Here is a 19,974-nt window from a genome sequence, read left to right on the forward strand (position 1 = left end):
CCCTGTGTCCTTAAAGCCTTGGAGGATGGCTCTACCCTCTGCTGCTTCTCAGCGGCGTGATGTTTGGCATGTCCTCTCTTGGTCACAGTGGAGGAAGTGGTTGAGGTCTCGCCCTGGCCCTTCCCCCCGGGGTGATCTCTTTTACCCCACAGACCAAGAAATCGATTTGAGAATTGTGCCCATTGCCGGAGGGATCCCCTTGGAGGGTGCTTCCAGAAACAAGCAAATGACCTCTGAGCAACCTTGCGTGCCTCCAGGATCTTGACCTCACCTCTTGTTCTGGTCATCCTGTAGAGGACCCCTGCAGCAGCTGGGCGCCATTCAGAACCTGCTACCTGATCCCCTACTTCAGCTCCCCTGGCCCCAGACAAGCAGGTGCTTCCCTGCCCACTCCTGTCCCGGATCCTATCAGCCCACTGACCCTAGGGAGCTCAGTTATGGAACAGCATTGAGGCAGAGTCATAATGCAGGTACTTAGTGTAGGAACACGGGCTTCTCGAGATGGTCTCTGATTAACGTCCATGGTTGCAGGTTTGTAAAAATGAATCAAGACAAACAAGCCTGGCACATGCGAAGATTAACTCTTGAAAGTACATTTGTTTTATATCAAGGTGGACATCAACCCTTGACCTATGCATTTGATTGCTACCAAAGGAATTCAAAGCGTGGCGACTCTAAGTCTAGGGGAAAGAAGAGCAAAAGGACCATAACACTTAAGGAGCATCCCCTAAGGCCGAAGTCCCTGTTGGACGAGGCCTGATCTGGGTAAACTGGGCAAGGCCAGTAGGGAGAAGAACTGATAGCAGGAGCCCACGATGGTACCCCCCGTCCTGAAAAAATAGAAGCCTCCATAGAACAAGAGAGAGGGGGACTCTTCCTCCCCCTCCCAGTGTCTGTGCTGGGAGCTATCTGCCTTCCAGTAATAAAGACCTTGGCTTGCTTGCTGCCTGTGTGCTCGAGAAGTTCATTCTTTGGCTCCGTGAACAAGGACCTGGATGCTGGTAGCATCTTTCTGGTAACAGCATCACCTACAGTGGACCCTGTAAGGTCGGCTGAAAGCATGAGCCCGGAGTTCATGCATAAAAGACGTCATTAGCGGGGTGTACGGCCGGAATGACACAAAGGAGGTCAGCAGTCAGCCATTAGAGGAGAGAGGTTATGTGTGGGTGCCGAGAAAGGGGGTTTCTGTGCAGAAGCTGATTGTCCATTTCTTGTGTAAACAGGGTGAAAAGGAACGGAGCAGTCAGTTTGGGGGAATTGTTAGTAGCATATGAACAGAAGTTTAGACATTCTTCTGGGTAGTGGGGTAGTTATTAAGGTTGGGTCACATGATTTTGTGGAAGACTTAGTCATGTCTTAGTCATGTCTCTCCAGGAGCCAGGCGAGAGCTTAGAGCTAAGCCTTGTTTTTTCTGGGACAAACCTAACAGACCCAGCGCAGGAAGGATGGCTACTCCCCGTGTCTCCTCACCAGCCTATTTCTTCCTTTCCTTGTAAAAGGAGTGCCCTCCAGGAGCTGCCAAGGATACTACGCATCTGGTGCGTTTTTGGGTCAGATAATATCCATTTTAGCATGCTGGATACTTTGAGCCTCTGACCCCTTCTTTCACCCTCTGCCATGGCCAGTTCTGTTTATTTAATGTAGTGTGAGGCTTCATTGCTCCCAAGCTTCTAGGAGCCACCCCAGCAGTGCATGCGTGCCAGTCTCCCGGGCTTGGCAAGGGCACGATGTCCCTGTGTCTTGTGTGCGAGTGACCCGTCTGTGTGGACAGGCTCTTCCTAGGTCAGTGTTGCATCCCCCCCACCCCCATCCACACCTAGTTCCTGGAGAGCCACCCCCAGGGACTCTTCTGGGTCCTGCCCACAGGAGTTAGTTTCCTCCCTCATTAGCCCAGCATATCCCCAGGGGCCGTGCCAACCCTTGACCTCCGCATAGGTCTGGTGGTCTGGACGGGAAATGAGGGCAGATCCTTAGGGGGTGATTGTGTCCTGGAGGTTGGCTTCCTCCCAGATGTTCACAGCCCTCAGAGTGGGGACTCACCATCTTCTAAGAAGGGGCTGGACCCCTTCTGCCAATCCTGAGGGTTCAGGGAGATGGGGGGGTGCTGGGAGAGGGGATCTAGTGGTCCAGGGCGTTGGCAGAGGTCCCAGCCCAAGTCTCAGGGCCTCACTTTTCCCTCTCAGGAAGCACGGGTCCTGAAACACTTGTGGCCAAGAATTTAACCCTGGATGAGGTTTCACTTCTCTTCAAATCCTGTCCTGGCCTGCTTTACAGCACAATGCTTCCTCCCGATAAAGGAAATGAGGGTCCCTTTAAATTCTTTAGGTGTTGACCAAAGGCATGGACCAGAGTGGCGGAGCAACACTAGTCATAATGGCCAAAATTTGACACTAATCCAGCACCCATCATCAATAGAATGGAGGGATTTGGTTTATTCACACAATGGCATATTACAATCAGAAAAAAAAAAAAAAAAAAAAAAGGAGTTCCCATTGTGGCGCAGTGGTTAACGAATCCAACTAGGAACCACGAGGTTGCGGGTTCAATCCCTGGCCTCGCTCAGTGGGTTAAGGATCCGGCATTGCCGTGAGCTCGGATCCCCCGTTGCTGTGGCTGTGGTGTAGACTGGTAGCAACAGCTCTGATTGAACCCCTAGCCTGGGAACTTTCATATGCCTTGGATGCAGCCCAGGATAAAAAAAAAAAGGAAACAAACTCGGAAAGAGGCCACTCCTATGGTCAAAACCCTCTGTGGTCCCATTTCACTCTGAGTTTCTCTCTGACCTCAGGTCCGACTAATTTCTCTCCATTGGGTCTTCGGCAGCCTCATTGACCTCTATGCTGCCCTCGATCTGCATCATCAAAGGCCAAGACAGAATCGGCTTCACGGGGTGGATTGCACTCTGTGTGGTCTCACCAGCCACACTTAGAAGGGCTCCATGCTTGGTTTAATGCTCCTTTGCTGCCATCCTGAAATTCTCTCTCTTTTGGCCACACTTGTCACATATAGAAGTTCGAAGGCCAGGGATCAAAACGGTACCACAGCAGTGACAATGTTGGATCCTTAACCCACTGAGCCACCAGGGAACTCCTTGAAATTCTTTCTTTCTTTCTTTTTTTTTTTTTTGTCGTCTTAAGGTCACACCTGAGGCATATGGAGGTTCCCCGGCTAGCGGTCGAATCAGAGATGTAGCTGCTGGCCTACACCACAGCCACAGCAATGCGGGGTCCTAGCCACAGCTTCTACCTACACCACAGCTCATGGCAATGCAGAGTCCTTAACCCACTGAGCAAGGCCAGGGATCCAACCTGCAACCTCATGGATGCTAGTCGGGTTTGTTAACCACTGAGCCACGACGGGAACTCCCTGAAATTCTTAATAATTCCAGAGTAAGGGCATTTTCATCTTGCACTGGGCCCTGCAAACAGCCGGGAAGGAAAGGCCAAGTCATGCCTGACCGCACCGAGGGCTCGCACCAGCCACAGGAAACAGGCTCTTTACCAAGGCGAGAACTTGCTCAGAAAAATCTGGAAGGACATTAACCCAGACTGGCATGGCTGTCTGGGCTCTGAGGTGCTTTAGAGAAGGGCGGGTAGGCCACGCACTGTGGGTGACGCGTGTGAAGGCCAGTAGCTGGCATGACCTTCACGGGGAAGGGAAACGGGAACTGCACATTCAAATGCGCTGCGTGAGGGTAAAAACTTCAGCAAGTTTTCAGCATCGGTATCATATGACCACATAATGTCCCAAGGCCCCAGCTTCCCCCATTTTCTGACCAACCATGAAAACAGCACCAAGAGGCTGATGCAGGAAGCAGAAAAGTGCCAAGAAAAGCAGAAGAGAGAGAGAGAGAGGGTGCATGGATCCTGCATGAAGAGGCTCCAGCCTTTGGACGCACCGCCGCTGGAGAGCTCCCCCTGGGGTCTGGCCATGCGGCTGCTGGCGGCTCTGCTGCTTCTCTGGGTCCCAGGTGAGCAGGGCTGGGCCTGGATGTGGGGAGGTCCATGCTGGCTGGTCAGGTGTGAGGCAAGGGCGGTGATTGGGAAGAAGAACTAAAGGCGAAAGGAAAAAGTGCATGAGGTGTGCATATAAAAAGCCCAGCTCATCACATTTCCTTATTGAGAAGGGGTAGGGATGAAACATAACAAACAAACAAACAAACAAACAAAAAAAAAAAGGAGTTCCTATCATGGCTCAGTGGTTAACAAATCTGACTAGGAACCATGAGGTTGCAGGTTCAATCCCTGGCCTTGCTCAGTGGATTGAGGATCCGGCGTTGCTGTGGCTCTGGCATAGGCCGGCAGCTACAGCTCCCATTAGACCCCTAGCCTGGGAACCTCCATATGTCGCGGGTGCGGCCTTAGAAAAGGCAAAAAGACCAAAAAAAGAAAAAAGAAAAGAAATATAAAGTGCTTCCCACACAGTGGGCACATACAGTGCCCAAATAAGTCTGGCCACTTGAGTCAAATTAGTCCCATCGTTATCAAAACCAGGAATACTGTCTGGATACACCAGAGAGGAGGGGCAGGGGAGCAGTGAGCTAATCCTGATCGGAGATCACTGGATGACTGGATCCGGTAATTATGAAGCACTGTCACTGGATTACACGGTTTTCCCCTGCTATCGAATCCAATCTTTATCTCAGTCCTTATTCAAACAAGAGACTGAGACTCAGAGAGCTGCAAATAATTTAAGTCTAGATCAGCTCAAAAGACACAGCCAAGATTCAAAACACCCCGCCCCCCCACAAAAATTTTATTTCCAAGGTCACTGCTGTATTTATAAAATACCACCTCAACGACTACTAAGCCCGCTTGTGAATATCAGCTCATGTATCTGGAGGCCCTGATGCAGGACCATTGTAGGGGCCCTGTGCTGACCCTGGGGGTTCTGCATGGGGCCCTGGAAAGTGAGATTGCGAGGCACTGTGGTCGGTCCTGGTCTGAGAGTTTTTGTAAATGATGGTGGAAAGAGAAAGTCAACGTTTTTTTGTTTGTTTTTGTTGTTTTGGGTTTTTTGGTTTGGGTTTGGTTGGTTTATTTGTTTTTTGAGGGGGCCGACGTTAGGGAGCTAGCTCTAGCGTTGGAGTCGGGGACGGGGATGCCCATGCTGGTTCAGGGTTAGGGTCTGGCCGGGTGTCAGAGGAGAAGGAGGCTGCGGGGGTAACTCTGAGGGTCCCTCACAAGGTTTTTGATCCAGACCTGAGGAAGCAACTCCCGGGTCTAGGACCGTCGTAGGTCCCTGCCAACCAAAAGTGGAGGCTGAGTCCGCGGTCGCCCCGCCCCGCCCCGCCCTCAAAATCGGGATGAACAGCGCGTGCCCAGAACAGCAGCAACCGCACAGAGAGGGCTCTGCGCTGCTGCGCCCACGCCCGCGGAGCCCCAAGCCAGAGTCTGGAGGTTTTCCGGCTGAGGTTCCCGAACCTCAGCCCTGTTGACTTTGCCGCTGGATGGCGCTGTGCATGTTGGGGGTGGGGGCTGAGCTGTGCAACGTCGGAAGTGTAGCAGCATCCCCGGCCTCTACCCACTGGAGGCCGGTCGCATCCCCCTCCCCCCTGCAATTGTGACCATCAAAAATGTCTTCAAATATTGCCAGATGCCTCCCCGCCCCAACCCGCCTCGGATGGCCGGACAGAGAGGAATATCACTGCTGGTTGGGAACCACTGCTTTGGGGAATAGTGATAGGAGAGGCAGACAGCGTCCTGAAATAGAATATAGGTCAGCCGGCTGCTTGAACTTGCTGGACAATAAAGTGAAAGAAATGCAAGAATGCAAATGAAGAAGCAAAAAGATATGGTTTTTTAATTGTAGCTTTAGAATTAAATAGCAAAGGCCTCACAATCTGTGGATGACAACGTTTTGGCTGAATGGCTGGAGGGAGGGCAGGATGGATGGATGAGTGGACAAATGGACAGACAAATAGATGATAGGTAGGTAGGATCCTTAACCCACTGAGCCAGGCAAGGGATTGAATAAGAAACCTCAAGGTTCCTAGGCAGATTTGTTTCGGCGGCGCCACAGTGGGAAGTCCTGGTTTCTGTTCTTATTTTCTGTTTCCTAGTTCATCCGAACATCCATCCACTCACGCGTTTATCCTTCCATCCATCCATCGATCCAACCACCCATCCATTCATACGTACATCCATCCACTTATTCAGAGTGTACTCAGTGGCTTCATTCAGTTCTTGGGAACAGGTGTCTCTCCTCAGAACTGACACTTCTAGGGACCCGGAACCTGCCTGGAGCCCCCAAAGTCTTTCTCTCCAACACGACAGGTTTCCTGAGCACAGCCTAGCTGGGCATGACCTCTGGAGTCCCAGAATTCCACACCAGGTGTCTCCCTTGATTCCCCCTTGTGTCTGCAAAGAGCCCCTACCTCCCTGGCTCCTGAACCTTCCTGCCTCCAGCCTCAGGGTGACGTCCGGGCTTCCAGAGGGCCTGACCCCTGGGGCCCAGCTGGCCCAGGATCTTCAGGGTGAAAACAAGACTGCTTGTGTCTTCTAGGCTCTTTGTGTCTGAGCGGCCCCAGCACTGTGTCGGGCGCCGTGGGGGGATCCCTGAGTGTGCAGTGTCGGTACAAGGAGGAATACAAGGAGTTTGACAAATACTGGTGCAGACAACCCTGCTTGCTAATTTGGCACCAGGCTGTGGAGACCAGAGGAGCCAATGTGGAGGTGAGGAGCGGCCGAGTGTCCATCGTGGACCGTCCCGAGGACCTCACCTTCACCGTGACCTTGGAGAACCTCACTGCACAGGATGCAGGAAAATACAGGTGTGGGGTTGCCACGATCCTGCAGGAAGAAGGACTCCTTGGCTTCCTGCCTGATCCCTTTTTCCAGGTTCAGGTGATTGTTCCCCCAGGTAAGGCCCTCGTCTCCTCCGGTACCAACGGTGGAGGACTCTGAGCTCATCTCCTCCAGCATCCAAGGAGATCTGGACCCAGGAGAGGAGGCCGGGGCCTGGCATTTGTGTGTCAGAGATTCAGGATCAAGTGTGTGATGTGAGTGTGTGAGCGGGTGTGTGTGTGAGTGTGTCAGAGTGTGAGCGTGTGAGGAAGGGGTGGCTGAAAATGTGGGAGTGCGTGTGTGTCAGGTGTGTGAGTGTGGCAGAGCAAGGTGTGGGGGTGTTAGTGACTGAGAGGGTGTGTGACTCCCAGGTTCCTGCCACCGCCCCCGGGGGCTGACCATGTCTGTGGGGGAGGGGAGGGCCCTGTGCCATGGGACCCATCAGGATGGAGGCACGCTTGTCACCTTCCTCCCCTTACAGGGCTGGGGGTGGGGGGCTGGGGGTCCACTTTAAGGGGATCCCTTCTCACTCGCCGTTGGCTTTGAGCTCTCGGGATCAAGGCCTCTCAGCAACTCAGGGCCCAGGGCCTCCCCCAGGAGCCCTGAGATGGTCCAGGCTCAGAGATGGCCCAGGTGGCCAGCCTCACCCATCTGCCTGGGTGATCCCTGCTCCGGAAACCCTGGGCCCCAGTCTCAACTCCTCCCCTCGCCCTGGGGTTTTGCTCAGCCTCAGACAGCTGTGCTGGACCTGGGAAAAACCCATTTCCTGCCTTTTCTGGAGGCCCTGACCACTGGGCTGTGGGCCAAGGGGCCTTGCGAGAAAGCCCGAGAGGGAGTCCTCAACCCTCTGTCTGTGTCTCTGTGTATATCTCTGTCTGGCATCCTCTCTGGCCCCCCAGCCTCCCTCTGCTTCTGCTCCTTCTCCCTCTGGACTCCTGACCAGGCAGGAGGGAGCCCATAGACCCCTGGACCCGACAAGGCAGAAGCAGGCTGGGGTGCTTCTAACATGATATTTTTCTTTTCAAATTCTCTTTCTTCATCTTTTGTAAGTCTTTCCCTTTCTTTCTTTCTTTCTTTTTCTTTCTTTCTTTCTTTCCTTTTTTCTTTTCTTTTTTCTTTCTTAAAATAAGCTTGTTCTTATTTCATGAGGGCTGCATTTCTCCTTTTCAATCTAAGGATACTCTTTTTTTTTTTTTCCTTCTGCTTTGTCTCAGCTTCCTCTGAGTTTCTTTTTTCCCTTTAAGTTGATTTTTCTCTTTCTCGCTGGAGGTTTTCTTCAAAGGTCTTGTCTCTGTGTATTTAAGAATGTGTCCCTAAGGGAGTTCCTGTCCTGGTTCAGCAGAAATGAATCTGACTAGCATCCATGAGGATGCAGGTTCAATCCCTGGCCTTGATCAGTGGGTTAAGGATTTGGTGTTGCTGTGAGCTGAGGTGTAGGTCACAGACGCAGCTCAGATCTGGCATTGCTGGGGCTGTGGCATAGGCCAGTGGCTACAGGTCCGATTTGACACCTAGCCTGGGAAACTCCATATGCTGCAGGTGTATCCCTAAAAAAAGCCAAAAAAAAAACAAAAAAAAAAAAACATGGCCTCAAGAGACTGACTCTGAGCCTCAAGCTGAGGAATAGGCTTCTGGGCAAGGGGGGCGGGGGGGAAGAAGCCTTGCCTTCCTGCAGCTGCCCAGAAACTCAGCCACTTTCCTCTGGATCCCTAAGTATCTGTATCTGTACATCCTTTCTCCTGATTGGCCACTGAGCTGGTGAGGATTCTCCAGTTTCCTTCCTGGGGGAATGTGGGTGAAGTTGCCAATGTCTGAGGAGCTGGGTAGGCTAAGGAGATGGGGAGCCCCACTTTCCAGAGGGCAGCTTCCACCCATCTTCCCTGGCTGGGGCAGGTGGCACTCTCCAGCCACCAGCGGTGTCAGGCACCCTTGCTTCCAGACCTCTCTGACTCAACCTGTGCAGTCTTCTGCCAGGGTGGCCAGGCGGAGGCGTGGATGCACTAACTGGGACCTGAGATCTGACTCCGGTGCCATTTTCAGCGAGGCAAGGAACACCAAAATGCTGAATGGCAGGAGGCGATGGTTCTCTAGTCCTGGTTTGTAAAGTGTCCACCCAGCTGCAGAGCAGATGGGGATGGGGTTGGATGGAGACAGACATTTGCGCTGGTCGTGCTGGGTCTGCCTATGGGGAGATGATGATCCCAGAGCATCTGTCGAGCCCCTTCCCCCAGATCCCTCTGTTTCGTGAAGTCGGAGCCGCACAGGTGACAGGTGGCTGGCTGGGGAGCGTCTCGGACCGTCCACCTCCATTCTTCACCCTTCACCATCCTTCCCCTCCACCCTCCACCACAGCCTCCAGCAGCAATAGCTCTACAGGGATGCCTGAGCCACTCAGCCGACAGCAAGGGTAAGGTGTCTCCTCCCATCTTCACGGCTTCTTCCCAAGGGGAAGGCTTCCCACACACAGGCTTCCCTAATTAGTCACCACTCCACAAATACCAAATTGACTTGCTGTGTGCCAGGAACGGATCCAAAGACTGGCGATGTGACTGACCATGAAGAAGCAGGCAAGCTTTGCTCTCAAGGGAATTTCTTTCAAATGGGTAGATTTGGACAATGGCAAGATGGATAAGAAGCTGGCTGATTGATACATACATATATAAGAATAGATGATAGTTGACAGCGATCTGTGATAGGATGAATAGATAGATATGGATGGCTGATATATATTATATACATACAGACATACCTAGGAATAGATACTAGTTGATTAGAATGTGATAAGATGGATGGATAGATAATAGAGGCAGATGGATAGGTAGTTGATAGATCGATAGTTGGATAGCTAGATGAATAGCTAGATAATGATAGAGGAAATGTCCATTAATAAGAACTACTATGGAGGAAAACTAAGCAGGTGCGTAAGGATCAGGTGAGAGGGTGTGTGGGAAGCTGGTGGGGCATCATGAAGCCTGTCCAGGTGCTCAGTGGAAGCAAATAACAAAGTGACCGTCTTAGTTTGAGCTTCCTCGGAATCAGACCCTAAGGGCTCAGGCACAGTTAGTTACCAAGAGGTGAGCCCAGGAAGTGTGGTGAGGGAGCGGGGAAGCAAGAAAAGCCGGCATAGTGGACAGGAGTTCCCTCCGTGGTACAATGGGTTAAGGATCCGGTGTTGTCACGGCTGCGGTGCAGGTTCGATCTCTGGCCCAGGAAGTGCCATATGCCAAGGGAGTGTCCAAAAAAAAAAAAAGGTATCACCATAGCAACTGAGCTCAGTCCCACGGGACGCCCCCAGAGAGACTGCACAGGGCATCCCTGTATAGAAACTGTCCCACTGCGTGATGAGGACGCAGGGTCGTGGTCCACACACGTCCATCCTCGCAGTGGGAGAAGATGGCGGGGTTTGCTATTTTCATAGAGGGAAGGTCTCTCAAACAAAGTGACGCTTGAGCTGAGACCTGAAAGAAGTGGGTGAGTTCACCAAGCAAGAATCTGGAGGAAGAGTGTCCAGGCTGAGGGTCACTCGTGGGGGTATGAACTCTGTGGCAGGTCTGGCCTGCTCTGCTCATCAAGCCGTGCCCATCCCAAGAGCCCGAGACAGCCCTGAGGCCAGGGATGTGGGAGCTGCAGTGGGAACCATTGGTGGGTTCAAGACGGTCCACAGCTGCCAGGAGATCACATGGGCAAAGTGGATGCAGGGTTTGGCCCAGGGGCCTGACGTAATCTTCAGGAGGACCCGGGAAGGGATCAGCCCAACACTTAGGCTGAGAGCCAGGCAGAGGCTGGGGAGGCAGCGAGAGTAAACTAAGTCTCAGTATGGAAAGAGATGCAGCACTTGTGAGGCAGGCGAGTGAAGGTAGGTTCTGGGACCTAGGGGGTGAGGGGAGCTTGGAGAGGTCACTCCCTGGGCTGAGATGGTTGAACCTATTGAGCAGAAGACCTGCTCCCATGATGATATTTAAGGATGAGGGAAGATTTAATGGCGTTCCTGTTGTGACTCAGTGATAATGAGCCTGGCTAGTATCCATGAGGATTCAGGTTCAATCCCTGGCTTCCCTCAGTGGGTTAAGGATCCAGCCATGCTGTGATGTAGGTCGCAGACACAGCTTGGATCTGGTGTTGCAGTGGCTGGGACATAGGCCAGCAGCTACATCTCCGATTCAATTCCTAGCCTGGGAACTTCCATATGCCCCGGGTGCAGCCCTAAAAAGACAAAAAAAAAAAAAAAATTTGAGGGAGGAGTGGTTCCAAGGGGACCTTTCATCCTCGAAGTTGGTCCCACCAAGTTCAGGGAAGGGTTGATGGCTGAGGGATCAACACACAGCTTCCGGTTCATGTCTCTCTTGTTCTCCATTCCTCCCGGCTCTGCGGGCTCCTGACCCTCAATGTTGATTCTTGAGCTGAAGGAGAGATGTCTGTGGCCCTCAGCCTGGGGCAGTCTGGCCTTGGTACCAACCACGTTTGACCCTGATGTTGAGTTTTGAGGCTCCAGGACCAGAGCACAAAGGAAGGTGGGGGAAGGGCCTGGGCTTCCCGTGGAAACGGAAACTCACCGCCCGTCACCCTGTCCCCCCAGGTCCCAGCTCAGCAGCATCCACTTCCTGCTCCTGGTCTTCCTGAAGGTGCCCCTGCTCCTGGGCATGCTCAGTGCTGTCCTCTGGGTCCACAGGCCTCAAGGAGCAATTTGTGGGGAGACACAGCCAGCCTGACCAAGACGACCTTCAGCTCCTCCCTTGCCCGGCACCGTCCTGCTCAGAGAACCAGCCACTCCGACTAGAGAAGAAGGAACATCTGATCCTGAACCTTATGTCTCTTTTCACCTTAATACCAGAGACTTGCGGGGGGGGGGGGAACAACTTAAAAAAATGTCACCTGTTTTGCTGTGGTGGAAATGAATCCGACCAGTAACCATGAGGATGCAGGTTTCATACCTGGCCTCGCTCAGTGGGTTAAGGATCTGGCGCTGCCGTGAGCGTGATGTAGGTCACAGACACAGCTCGGATCCCACATTGCTTGTGGCTGTGGTGTAGACCAGCAGCTGTAGCTCCAATTCCACCCCCTTGCGTGCAAACCTCCCCTTGCGTGCACTCCATGAGTGCAGCCCAAAAAGCAAACAAACAGCCAAATCCAAAACAAACCAACAAAAAAGCCCACGGGTGAAATAGAGCGTCTTGCTCTCTGAGAGGTGCGAGTCTGGTACAGAAGCAGGTTTCCTCATTACGACCCTCCTCCTGTTTCCAAGCCACAGGTCAACGGGAAGCCTTTCCAGGAGGGGGTGTCTGGCTGCATCTGGACCATGGAGCACCCCACGGGGGAGGAGGAGCCCCGTCCTGTCTGTGCCCTCTCAATTCCACACCTGGGTCCCCTAAAATTACCTGCAGGCTCAGCATCGCCCCAGCTCCAGAACCAATTCCACCATGGATGGGAAGCAAAGCCCCAGCCTGGGAGCACACAAAGCCCTTCACTTGGTCGAGCTGGATGGGCATCCGTGCATTCCCCAGAGTCTCACCACTTGGGCACCCCAATGCCCTTGAGTCTCTGCACCTGGCACTCTTAGGTCCCCACCGTGGGTGACATAGTCTTAGAGGATTCCCCTTATTTTTCTTTTTGTGGTGTCTGTTCTTGCCACGCACCCTACTGCTACCCAAAATAGGAGTCCAAACCTGAGCTCAAATCTATCTCACCCAAGACCAAATATCCTTTTTCCAAGGGGCTGGAGCCTTTCCTTGAGGTCTAGCCCTCTGTCTGGAGGCATTTGGGGGGATGGATGACACAACCTGATACTCAAGCACAGAAGAATTTCTCTTTCCTGGTCTCATAGGTAAGAGCAGAAGCTAACGACCAGAGCATATCTGTGGCAATTCTTCAAAGCACCAGAAGGAGGCGCTAGTGGCCACTTGCCGAACTTCACTACTTCACTGCTTCAAGGACATTCAAGTAATTCTACTTTTAACAAGATGGTTTACTTCTCAGCTGCTGGTCCTTTCTGGTGATTTGAATATCCCGATCCCGGCCTCCACAGGTATTCACATCACACCCATTGCCTCGTGACAGCCTTTCCTCTCCAAGCCAAGTCTGACAGCCCCATCCTACTCGCCGGTCTGCACTGTCTGAGAAGGGGTCACCTTGTCTCCTTGGGGCAAACCAGACGTGGACTCAGACACGCCAGGGTCAGGGGCCAGGGACCAAGGTGCAGGCGGGGTCTGGAGCCCAGTGGGCAGTTCAGACCGGAGGAGATCAAGGCCCTAAGGACCCATTCCCTGGGGAGGGGGTAGAACCAGGCAGGAAAAGTACCAGTTCTAGCCCCAGGCTTCCGCTTGACTGAGAAGCAACACCCAAACTGCTCTCCTGGATTCGCTGACTCTGGGGCAGGACTAGAGAGACTCAGCGCCCCGTGCTGGGCACATTCCGAGAGCCTGGAACTGTCAATGCTCCCTCCTATGGCCCAGGAACACCGGAAGCAGCTGTTGGAAGGATATTCCTAGCAAACCACCAGTAAATTAAGTTGTAATCCAATGATCATTAGATAGCCCAATTAATTATACTTTACGGCCATTTGTGTAACGAAAAATCGATTTGTGAATTTTTGTACTTAAAGTATACCACGTTAATTTTTAAAATAATGATAAAATATACCACAATTTTTTATAACCTCTTTTGACATCTCTCCATTTATTTATTTATTTATTTATTGTCTTTTTAGGGACACACCCGAGGCATATGGAGGTTCCCAGGCTAGGGGTCTTGGATTCGGAGCTACAGCTGCCGGTCTAGGCCACAGCCACAGCAATGCAGAATTCGAGTCACGTCTGTGGCCTATACCACAGCTCACCACAACGCCAGATACTTAACCCACCGAGCAAGGCCAGGGATTGAACCCGCAACCTCATGGTTCCTAGTCGGATTTGTTAACCACTGAGCCATGACAGGAATTCCCAGAAATAATGTTTACTCTGGGTGTCCCATGACCAGGCAGGTTAACACATCAAGTAACGATTACAGCAGGAACTCACACCCAAAGCCGAGTACATTTCCTAAATTATTGTTGTCATCGCACTGTCTGTCTTTTGGATCTTCCAACCTCTCAGCACAGCCAGGACCTGGCAGAAACTGTTTTTAGGTCAATAATTTTAGTGGCTCATGGGTTAATGAGCCTGACTAGTATCCATGAGGATGCAGGTTTGATTCCTGGCCTTGCTACAGCTCCAATTCAACCCCTAGTCTGGGAAGCTCCATATGCTGCAGATGCAGCCCTAAAAAGACCAAAAAAAAAAAATTTTTTTTGGGGGTCACATCCCCCGGCATGCGGAAATTCCCAGGCCAGGGATCGAACCCTCGCCACAGCAGTACCCTGAGCCACAGCAGTGATGACACTGGGTCCTTAACCCACTAGGTCACCAGGGAACTCCCGCAAGAAGTGTGTTCTGGAAAGGAAGATGCTCTGGGGAAGTGAGAGAGAAGGGACAGGTCACAGTGAGTGGAGCTGACGTGGGAAACTGTGGTTCCCATCAAGTTTCTCAGTCTAGGTCACCATGGCCACCAGCTGCCCGACAAACCCCTAATTCTATTTCTACTCCAAAGATTGTGCTTCTCCCTTTGGCTGGCTGTGGGCCCCTCTCTGCCCTTCAAATCACTGTCTGGTGGAAAGACATGTGGACAGTTGTGCCAGAGAAATCTGGGCTCAGATCCTGATAACCATCGCTTATAAGATGCTTCTGTCAGTGTGTTTATTCTCTGCTCTGTGAGAAGGGTAGCTGGGAGGAAGAGAGGAATATATGTACTCTTATTTTGGGGGGAGTGTCTTCTCCATGTGGAAGTTCCGGGGCCAGGGATCGAACCTGAGCCACAGCAGTGACAAGTCGGCTCCTTAACCTCCCCTAAGCCACCAGGGAACTCTGATGTACTCTTTGATTTATAAATGAAAAATCCCTCCCACCCAAAAAATCAAGCAAACTTTCAGAAGAATAATTGCATGTTTTGGGGAGTTCCCGTCGTGGTGCAGTAGAAATGAATCCAACTAGGAACCATGACGTTGCAGGTTTGATCCCTGGCCTTGCTCAGTGGGTTAAGGATCTGGCATTGCCGTGAGCTGTGGTGTGGGTCGCCAATTTGGCTCAGATCCGGCGTTGCTGTGGCTGTGGTGTAGGCCGTTGGCTATAGCTCCGATTTGACCCCTCGCCTGGGAACTTCCATGTGCCTCGGGTGTGGCCCTAGAAAGCCAAAAATAAAAAATAAAAGAAGAAGAAGAAGAAGGAAGAGTCAAAAGTGACATAAGCAGAGGCCGGGTGGAGCTGCTGTGCTTCTAGTCTGGGGCATCCGGGAAATCAAAGCCTATGGGATGCATACCCAGAACCCAGATGGGACTTGTGGAGGCATCTGAGGTCATGGTGCCAACTTGTGTGACCAGAAGAAGAGCTGGGGGTCCCACAGGGGCAGAGCTCTCGTGGGTGCCTGGAGCTGCAGTCTGAGGGGACACAGACCCTCTGGGGTCACCACCAAGGCCAGAGAGGAAGGATGAGGGTGGCACCTACTCTGGGGATTGTGCATCCTGACCCTAAGGAAGTGACGTATCACAGAGGGCGGGGCCAGGGAAAGGAACCCAGCTTGGCCCTGCTGTGCGGGGGCCCCTGGGAGAAAGAGAGCAGCTGCCATGGGCTCTGGGGAGGGGACGGCTCCTCCCCAACACGGTGACCTTGGTCGTGTCCATTCACTGGATTGAGAGAAGCCCAGGGCTCCAGGTCCCAGGACCTGGCCCCACCGAGCTGCTTCTCTCCCGAAGCTTCCCGGGCCCTGGCCACCTTCCTGCCTGCTCATCCGACCTGACTCGGGCTGGACAAGGACGCACAGAGCCCCAGAAAAGCAGAAGTGAGGACTTGGGGTGAATCCTCTGAGGAGGCTCGACCTTGTCCCCTTCCAGGGTCTGGCACTGCTGCAGGGGACATCCGTGCTGGAGAGATGACCCCGAGGGCGGGGGCCGTGTGGCTGCCTTCAGCTCTGCTGCTTCTCCGGGTCCCAGGTGAGGGGCTCAGCCCTTTCTGGGAGAGCGGATGGGGCAGGGGGTGGCAGTGGGGAGGAGGGAGGGAGGGAGGGAGGGGAGGTGGGAGAGGGAGAGGGGGCAGTGGTGGGGGCAGGGAGGGGAGGCTGAGAAGCTCCCAGAAGGAGCCAGCACCTGCCTCAGCAGGGCCCACGAGGATTCAGGGCACAAAGCAGGTGAGTCTTGTTCACTGTGCTGGACAGAGCAGCTGCAGGGGGCACCTATGATGGTCCCACCCCAATTGTCACAGTCAGAGATGCCATCTTGGGGCACCACACACACACACACACACACACACACACACACACACACACACACACACACACACACACAGAGTGTCCCCATCCTGGGCCCTTCCTGACTCCACGGACACCCTCTCCTCTGTGAGGGGGAGCTGTTCCCCCCCACCATCCTCCCCTGGAGCTGAGGAAAGGCCTGCCTGTAGCCTTGGCCTCCTCAGACCCCAAGGACCCTTGAGGGACCCTCAGCCCCAGGGCTCCCCCGACCCAGACCCACCTGGTGAGGAGCTGGACTCGCTGTGTCTTCCAGACTGTTTGTCCCTGAGTGGCCCCTCGACCGTGATGGGCATCAAGGGGGGATCCCTGAGCGTGCAGTGTCGGTACGAGGAGGAATACATCGACGATAAGAAATACTGGGAAAAATCCCCATGCTTCCTCTCGTGGAAGCACACTGTGGAGACCACGGAGTCAGCGAGAGAAGTGAGGAGAGGCCGCGTGTCCATCAGGGACGATCCTGCCAACCTCACCTTCACAGTGACCTTGGAGAGGCTCACAGAGGAGGATGCAGGGACGTACTGTTGCGGGATCACTGCACAATTTTCAGTTGACCCCACCCATGAGGTGGAGGTGGTTGTGTCCCCAGGTGAGCCCCGCACCCCTCCCCTCGCATCAGCACCAGGTCCCCCCAACTCTCAGGAAAGAAGTGGCACAGAAAGACTGGGCCGAGCTGGTGGGGAGGGGTGGCCAGTGGCCGGGGCCATGGGGCGTGTCTGAGGGCGCGTCTGCACACACATCTCCTTCTCCCAGTGGGGCCTGTCCTGCACCCGCACCCTGGCACTGTGCAGGCTGCAGTGTCCTGCCTCTGGGATCTATGTCCCTTGCTGTCCTCACGAGGGGACCTCCACTCTGAAGGGGACCTGGTGTCTCTTTCTGGACCTGGGCCAGGTCTGACCTACCCAGCAGGTGTCTACCACAGGGTTTGCTGGGCTCCTCCCAAGGCCCCATGACACTCAGGCTGACATGAGCCCGGGGCCCTGGGGACAGGAGATGGGCCTCACCCTGCAGCCTGGCGGGGCCTCCTCCAGAGCCCAGCCCTGCACTGGGCCTCTGCACCGCAGCCCCAGCTGCCAGCTCCCAGGAGACGCCCTGCTCTGTGCTGGCCCTCAGGGCACCAATGACCCCAGACTTTTCTAAAAGGACCTCTTGTGTTTCTGGAGGCTTCACGAAACCTCAAGGAAAGCACAGAAAGAGCCCCCCACCCCAGAGTGGGGCTTCCCATGTCCCTCTGGGGGACATCGCCCTGCCCCCCACCCCCAAGGTGGGCCCTACCTTTTCCTCTTTCTCTCGACTCTGCACCTGAAACGCCCACCTGGCCAGGTGCCCTTGGAGAGGGGCCGGAGAGGGGGGTCCAGGGTGCGGTCAGGCCTGAGTGTGGCTGCTGGACAGAGCACATCTGTCCAGATGGCCTGAGTGACCTTGACCGCATGAGTCAGAGCCATACCAGTGATGGAGAGTGGGGACCCCAGGGAAAGGCACAGGGCCTGACATATGCTCCTCCCTCAGCCCTCGGCACCAGCAGGCCCCCAAGCATGCCAGGGCCTCCCACGACCCTGCCAGCAACCACCTGGAGCTTCGTGTCTGAGCGGGAGACCATGGCCAACAACCTTGGAAAGGGCCCTGCATCCCAGGACCCCGGACAACACCCTCGGTAAGGGCCCGCATCCCAGGACTTGGCACCTGGGGGATTTGTCTTCCGGGTGAGGGATCAGGGTAGAGGGCTTCGTGTCTCCCACCTCCAAGTCCTTCACTCAATTCCGCACCTAACTCTGAAGATCCTTCTTCAGCTGATAGCCACTGGACAGGTTCTCGCTCTGACAAAAGTTGTTAGAGCTCCATTTCAACCCGTAGCCTGGGAACCTCCATATGCCCCAGGTGCGATCCTAAAAAGACAAAAAAAAAAAAAAAAAAAAAAAAAAAAAAGATGTGATCTAAAGGAAAATTCACACCATGAACAAATGAACACACAGTCAGGGTATAAATCTGGCATTCTGTGATAAACACTATGGAGAAATATTGTGATTGGAGCTGCTCTTTAATACCCAATAATCAGGGAGGGCTGGCTGTGGCATTTGGGGAGCCAGCCATTCAGGCACCTACAGAAACTGGGGTCCAGGCGGAGGGAAGAGTGACTGCAAACACCCCACCAAAGGAGCCTCCAGGATCCCAGCCTGGCAGGGCAGGAGGCAGCGCTCTGGGCTGTGGGGGCCCCTGCACCCCGTCCCCTGTCTCCCCCAGGCCCTGGTCAGAAGTGTCATCTTCTTAAAGAACCCAGGCCTCTGAGGAGGGAGAGAACTCTGGGTGTGTGGGGGGGTGTCATTCATTTATTCCATCAACTCAGGTGGACTTTGAAGGGCTGCCTTGACTTTTGGAGGCACCAGGCGGGGACCAGTTTGTCCCCATGAGTAGAGCAAAGAGTCTCTTTCCCCGTGGGAAATGCTGTCTCCAGGAGAGCAAATGTAAAACAAATGACCCCATTATTGATGACTGTACCCCACAAAGGGTAACCCCCAAACGTGGAGGCTCACGAAGAAATCCTCCTCTGGGGTCAGGGCCTGGATCCCTGGGTCTGCCTCGCATCAGTCCACTGGCCATGACCTTCCTTGTGTCCAGGGTCCTCATCCTCCAGGGCGATGAAGCAGGGAGAGGGGGGCAGAGGTCCTGAGGGTGCGGCTGCCCCGAACAGAGTTGATCTTGCTGTGGACTGTCCTGGCCTTGGGACCTGGGCACAGGGGTTGGGGGCAAAGTGGAGGGTACCAAGCTCCTCCTGAGGTCGCCGCTCACTGTCATCTTGTCCCCCACAGATCCAAGCATCCCAGCATCCGCCTGCTGCTCCTGGTCTTCCTGGAGGTGCCCTTGTTCCTGGGCATGCTCGGGGCGGTCCTCTGGGTCCACAGGCCTCTGAGGAGCTCTGAGAGCAGGTCCGTGGCCATGGATCCCGTGCCCGGGAACACAGCGCCCTCTGCTGGATGGAAGTGAACGCGGACCGAAAAATTCAGGGTCGCGGTCTGTGTTTCCCTCAGAATACTCTGAAAAGGTTTTGGAAATTTTTTCTTGCACAGTATCACAAAAAGAAAAGAATATGCCTAATAAATGCCTACTCTTTAAACCAGGAGTACCCTTCAACAGTTGAGTATGTACCTTGCGCCTTAAGGAGTAAACATCATTTAAATGCTTGAAGTCCTAAGCTCCTTCTCTAACTCTCAATTTTGCATTTATCATCGTCTTTTCTTCTTCATGGTTTTGCCATATGTGCTCATAGGTATTTTCAGGAGATGTGTATATATATATATATATATTCCTTTTTAGGACCACACCTGCGGCAAGTGGAGGTTCCCAGGCTAGGGGTCCAATCGGAGCTACAGCTGCCGGCCTACACCACAGCCACGGCAACGTGGGATCCGAGCCGCCTCTATGACCTACACCACAGCTCACAGCCACGCCAGATCCTAAACCTGTCGGGAGACATGTTTCTACAATATTTTCCTTGCCTCTTTGCTTCTATGCTGAAAACTCCGTCTTGTCCTGTTTTTCTTTACCCCATCTTCCTGCCTGAAAAACAGTCGCAGTGCTGGCAAATGACTTAAGCTTCAGAACAAAGACCTAAAGGCATAAGTCATTCATGTGGTCGGCTGAATGAGGACATAATGCGTTGGTCTAGGCACGCAGGACCTGTGCAGATAGGCACGCCCTTCGCACCGCATGATTTGTCCTCTAAAGAATAAGAGAAAGGGAATTCCCGTTGTGGCGCAGTAGTTAACGAATCCGACTAGGAACCATGAGTTTGCGGGTTCGGTCCCTGGCCTCGCTCAGTGGGTTAAGAAGGATCCGGGGTTGCCCTGAGCTGTGGTGTAAGTTG

At 53.6% G+C, this 19,974-nt stretch overlaps 3 protein-coding genes across 6 annotated transcripts in view; all 3 read left to right on the top strand.

Moving 5' to 3' along the window:
• The window catches only part of LOC102158693 (CMRF35-like molecule 1), a 437,861-nt gene that overhangs the window by 115,170 nt on the left and 302,717 nt on the right, over positions 1–19,974 (top strand). The window lies entirely within an intron of this gene.
• CD300H (CD300H molecule) lies at positions 3,702–13,440 on the top strand. Of its 3 annotated transcripts, none has more exons than XR_014820387.1 (4): positions 3,708–3,970; positions 6,505–6,861; positions 9,017–9,192; positions 11,362–13,440. XR_014820387.1 is itself a non-coding variant. In XM_003131230.5 (4 exons), the coding sequence occupies exons 1-4, from the start codon at positions 3,742–3,744 to the stop codon at positions 11,492–11,494; spliced, it is 774 nt and encodes a 257-aa protein (XP_003131278.3). In that variant the 5' UTR covers positions 3,713–3,741; the 3' UTR covers positions 11,495–13,440. The 3 variants fall into 3 exon arrangements, 2 of the variants coding, with proteins under 2 accessions (XP_084839169.1, XP_003131278.3); XM_003131230.5 differs by having other exon boundaries at positions 3,713–3,970; positions 9,138–9,192; XM_084983043.1 differs by lacking the exon at positions 6,505–6,861 and having other exon boundaries at positions 3,702–3,970; positions 9,138–9,192.
• Positions 15,359–19,230, top strand: CD300C (CD300c molecule). Of its 2 annotated transcripts, NM_001244303.1 has the most exon segments (4): positions 15,359–15,801; positions 16,369–16,701; positions 17,622–17,766; positions 18,920–19,230. In NM_001244303.1, coding segments are annotated over 4 exon segments (714 nt in total). In that variant the 5' UTR covers positions 15,359–15,740; the 3' UTR covers positions 19,095–19,230.

Source organism: Sus scrofa, chromosome 12, assembly GCF_054392235.1.
Source record: "Sus scrofa isolate SSC_HxYL_T2T_F1_AM1 chromosome 12, Sscrofa_HxYL_maternal_Yorkshire_Landrace_v2.0, whole genome shotgun sequence".
NCBI classification, from domain to species: Eukaryota; Metazoa; Chordata; class Mammalia; order Artiodactyla; family Suidae; genus Sus; species Sus scrofa.

What these genes read in the sequence shown, in the direction of transcription:
- CD300H (XM_003131230.5), top strand. Translation starts at nt 3,742, where the DNA reads ATGTCCCAAGGCCCCAGCTTCCCCCATTTTCTGACCAACCATGAAAAC. An exon ending in GCTGCTTCTCTGGGTCCCAG is followed by an intron (nt 3,971 to 6,504) that starts GTGAGCAGGGCT and finishes TGTGTCTTCTAG; the next exon opens with GCTCTTTGTGTCTGAGCGGC. An exon ending in CCACTCAGCCGACAGCAAGG is followed by an intron (nt 9,193 to 11,361) that starts GTAAGGTGTCTC and finishes CTGTCCCCCCAG; the next exon opens with GTCCCAGCTCAGCAGCATCC.
- CD300C (XM_084982704.1), top strand. Translation starts at nt 15,741, where the DNA reads ATGACCCCGAGGGCGGGGGCCGTGTGGCTGCCTTCAGCTCTGCTGCTT. An exon ending in GCTGCTTCTCCGGGTCCCAG is followed by an intron (nt 15,802 to 16,368) that starts GTGAGGGGCTCA and finishes TGTGTCTTCCAG; the next exon opens with ACTGTTTGTCCCTGAGTGGC. An exon ending in GGAGGTGGTTGTGTCCCCAG is followed by an intron (nt 16,702 to 18,919) that starts GTGAGCCCCGCA and finishes TGTCCCCCACAG; the next exon opens with ATCCAAGCATCCCAGCATCC.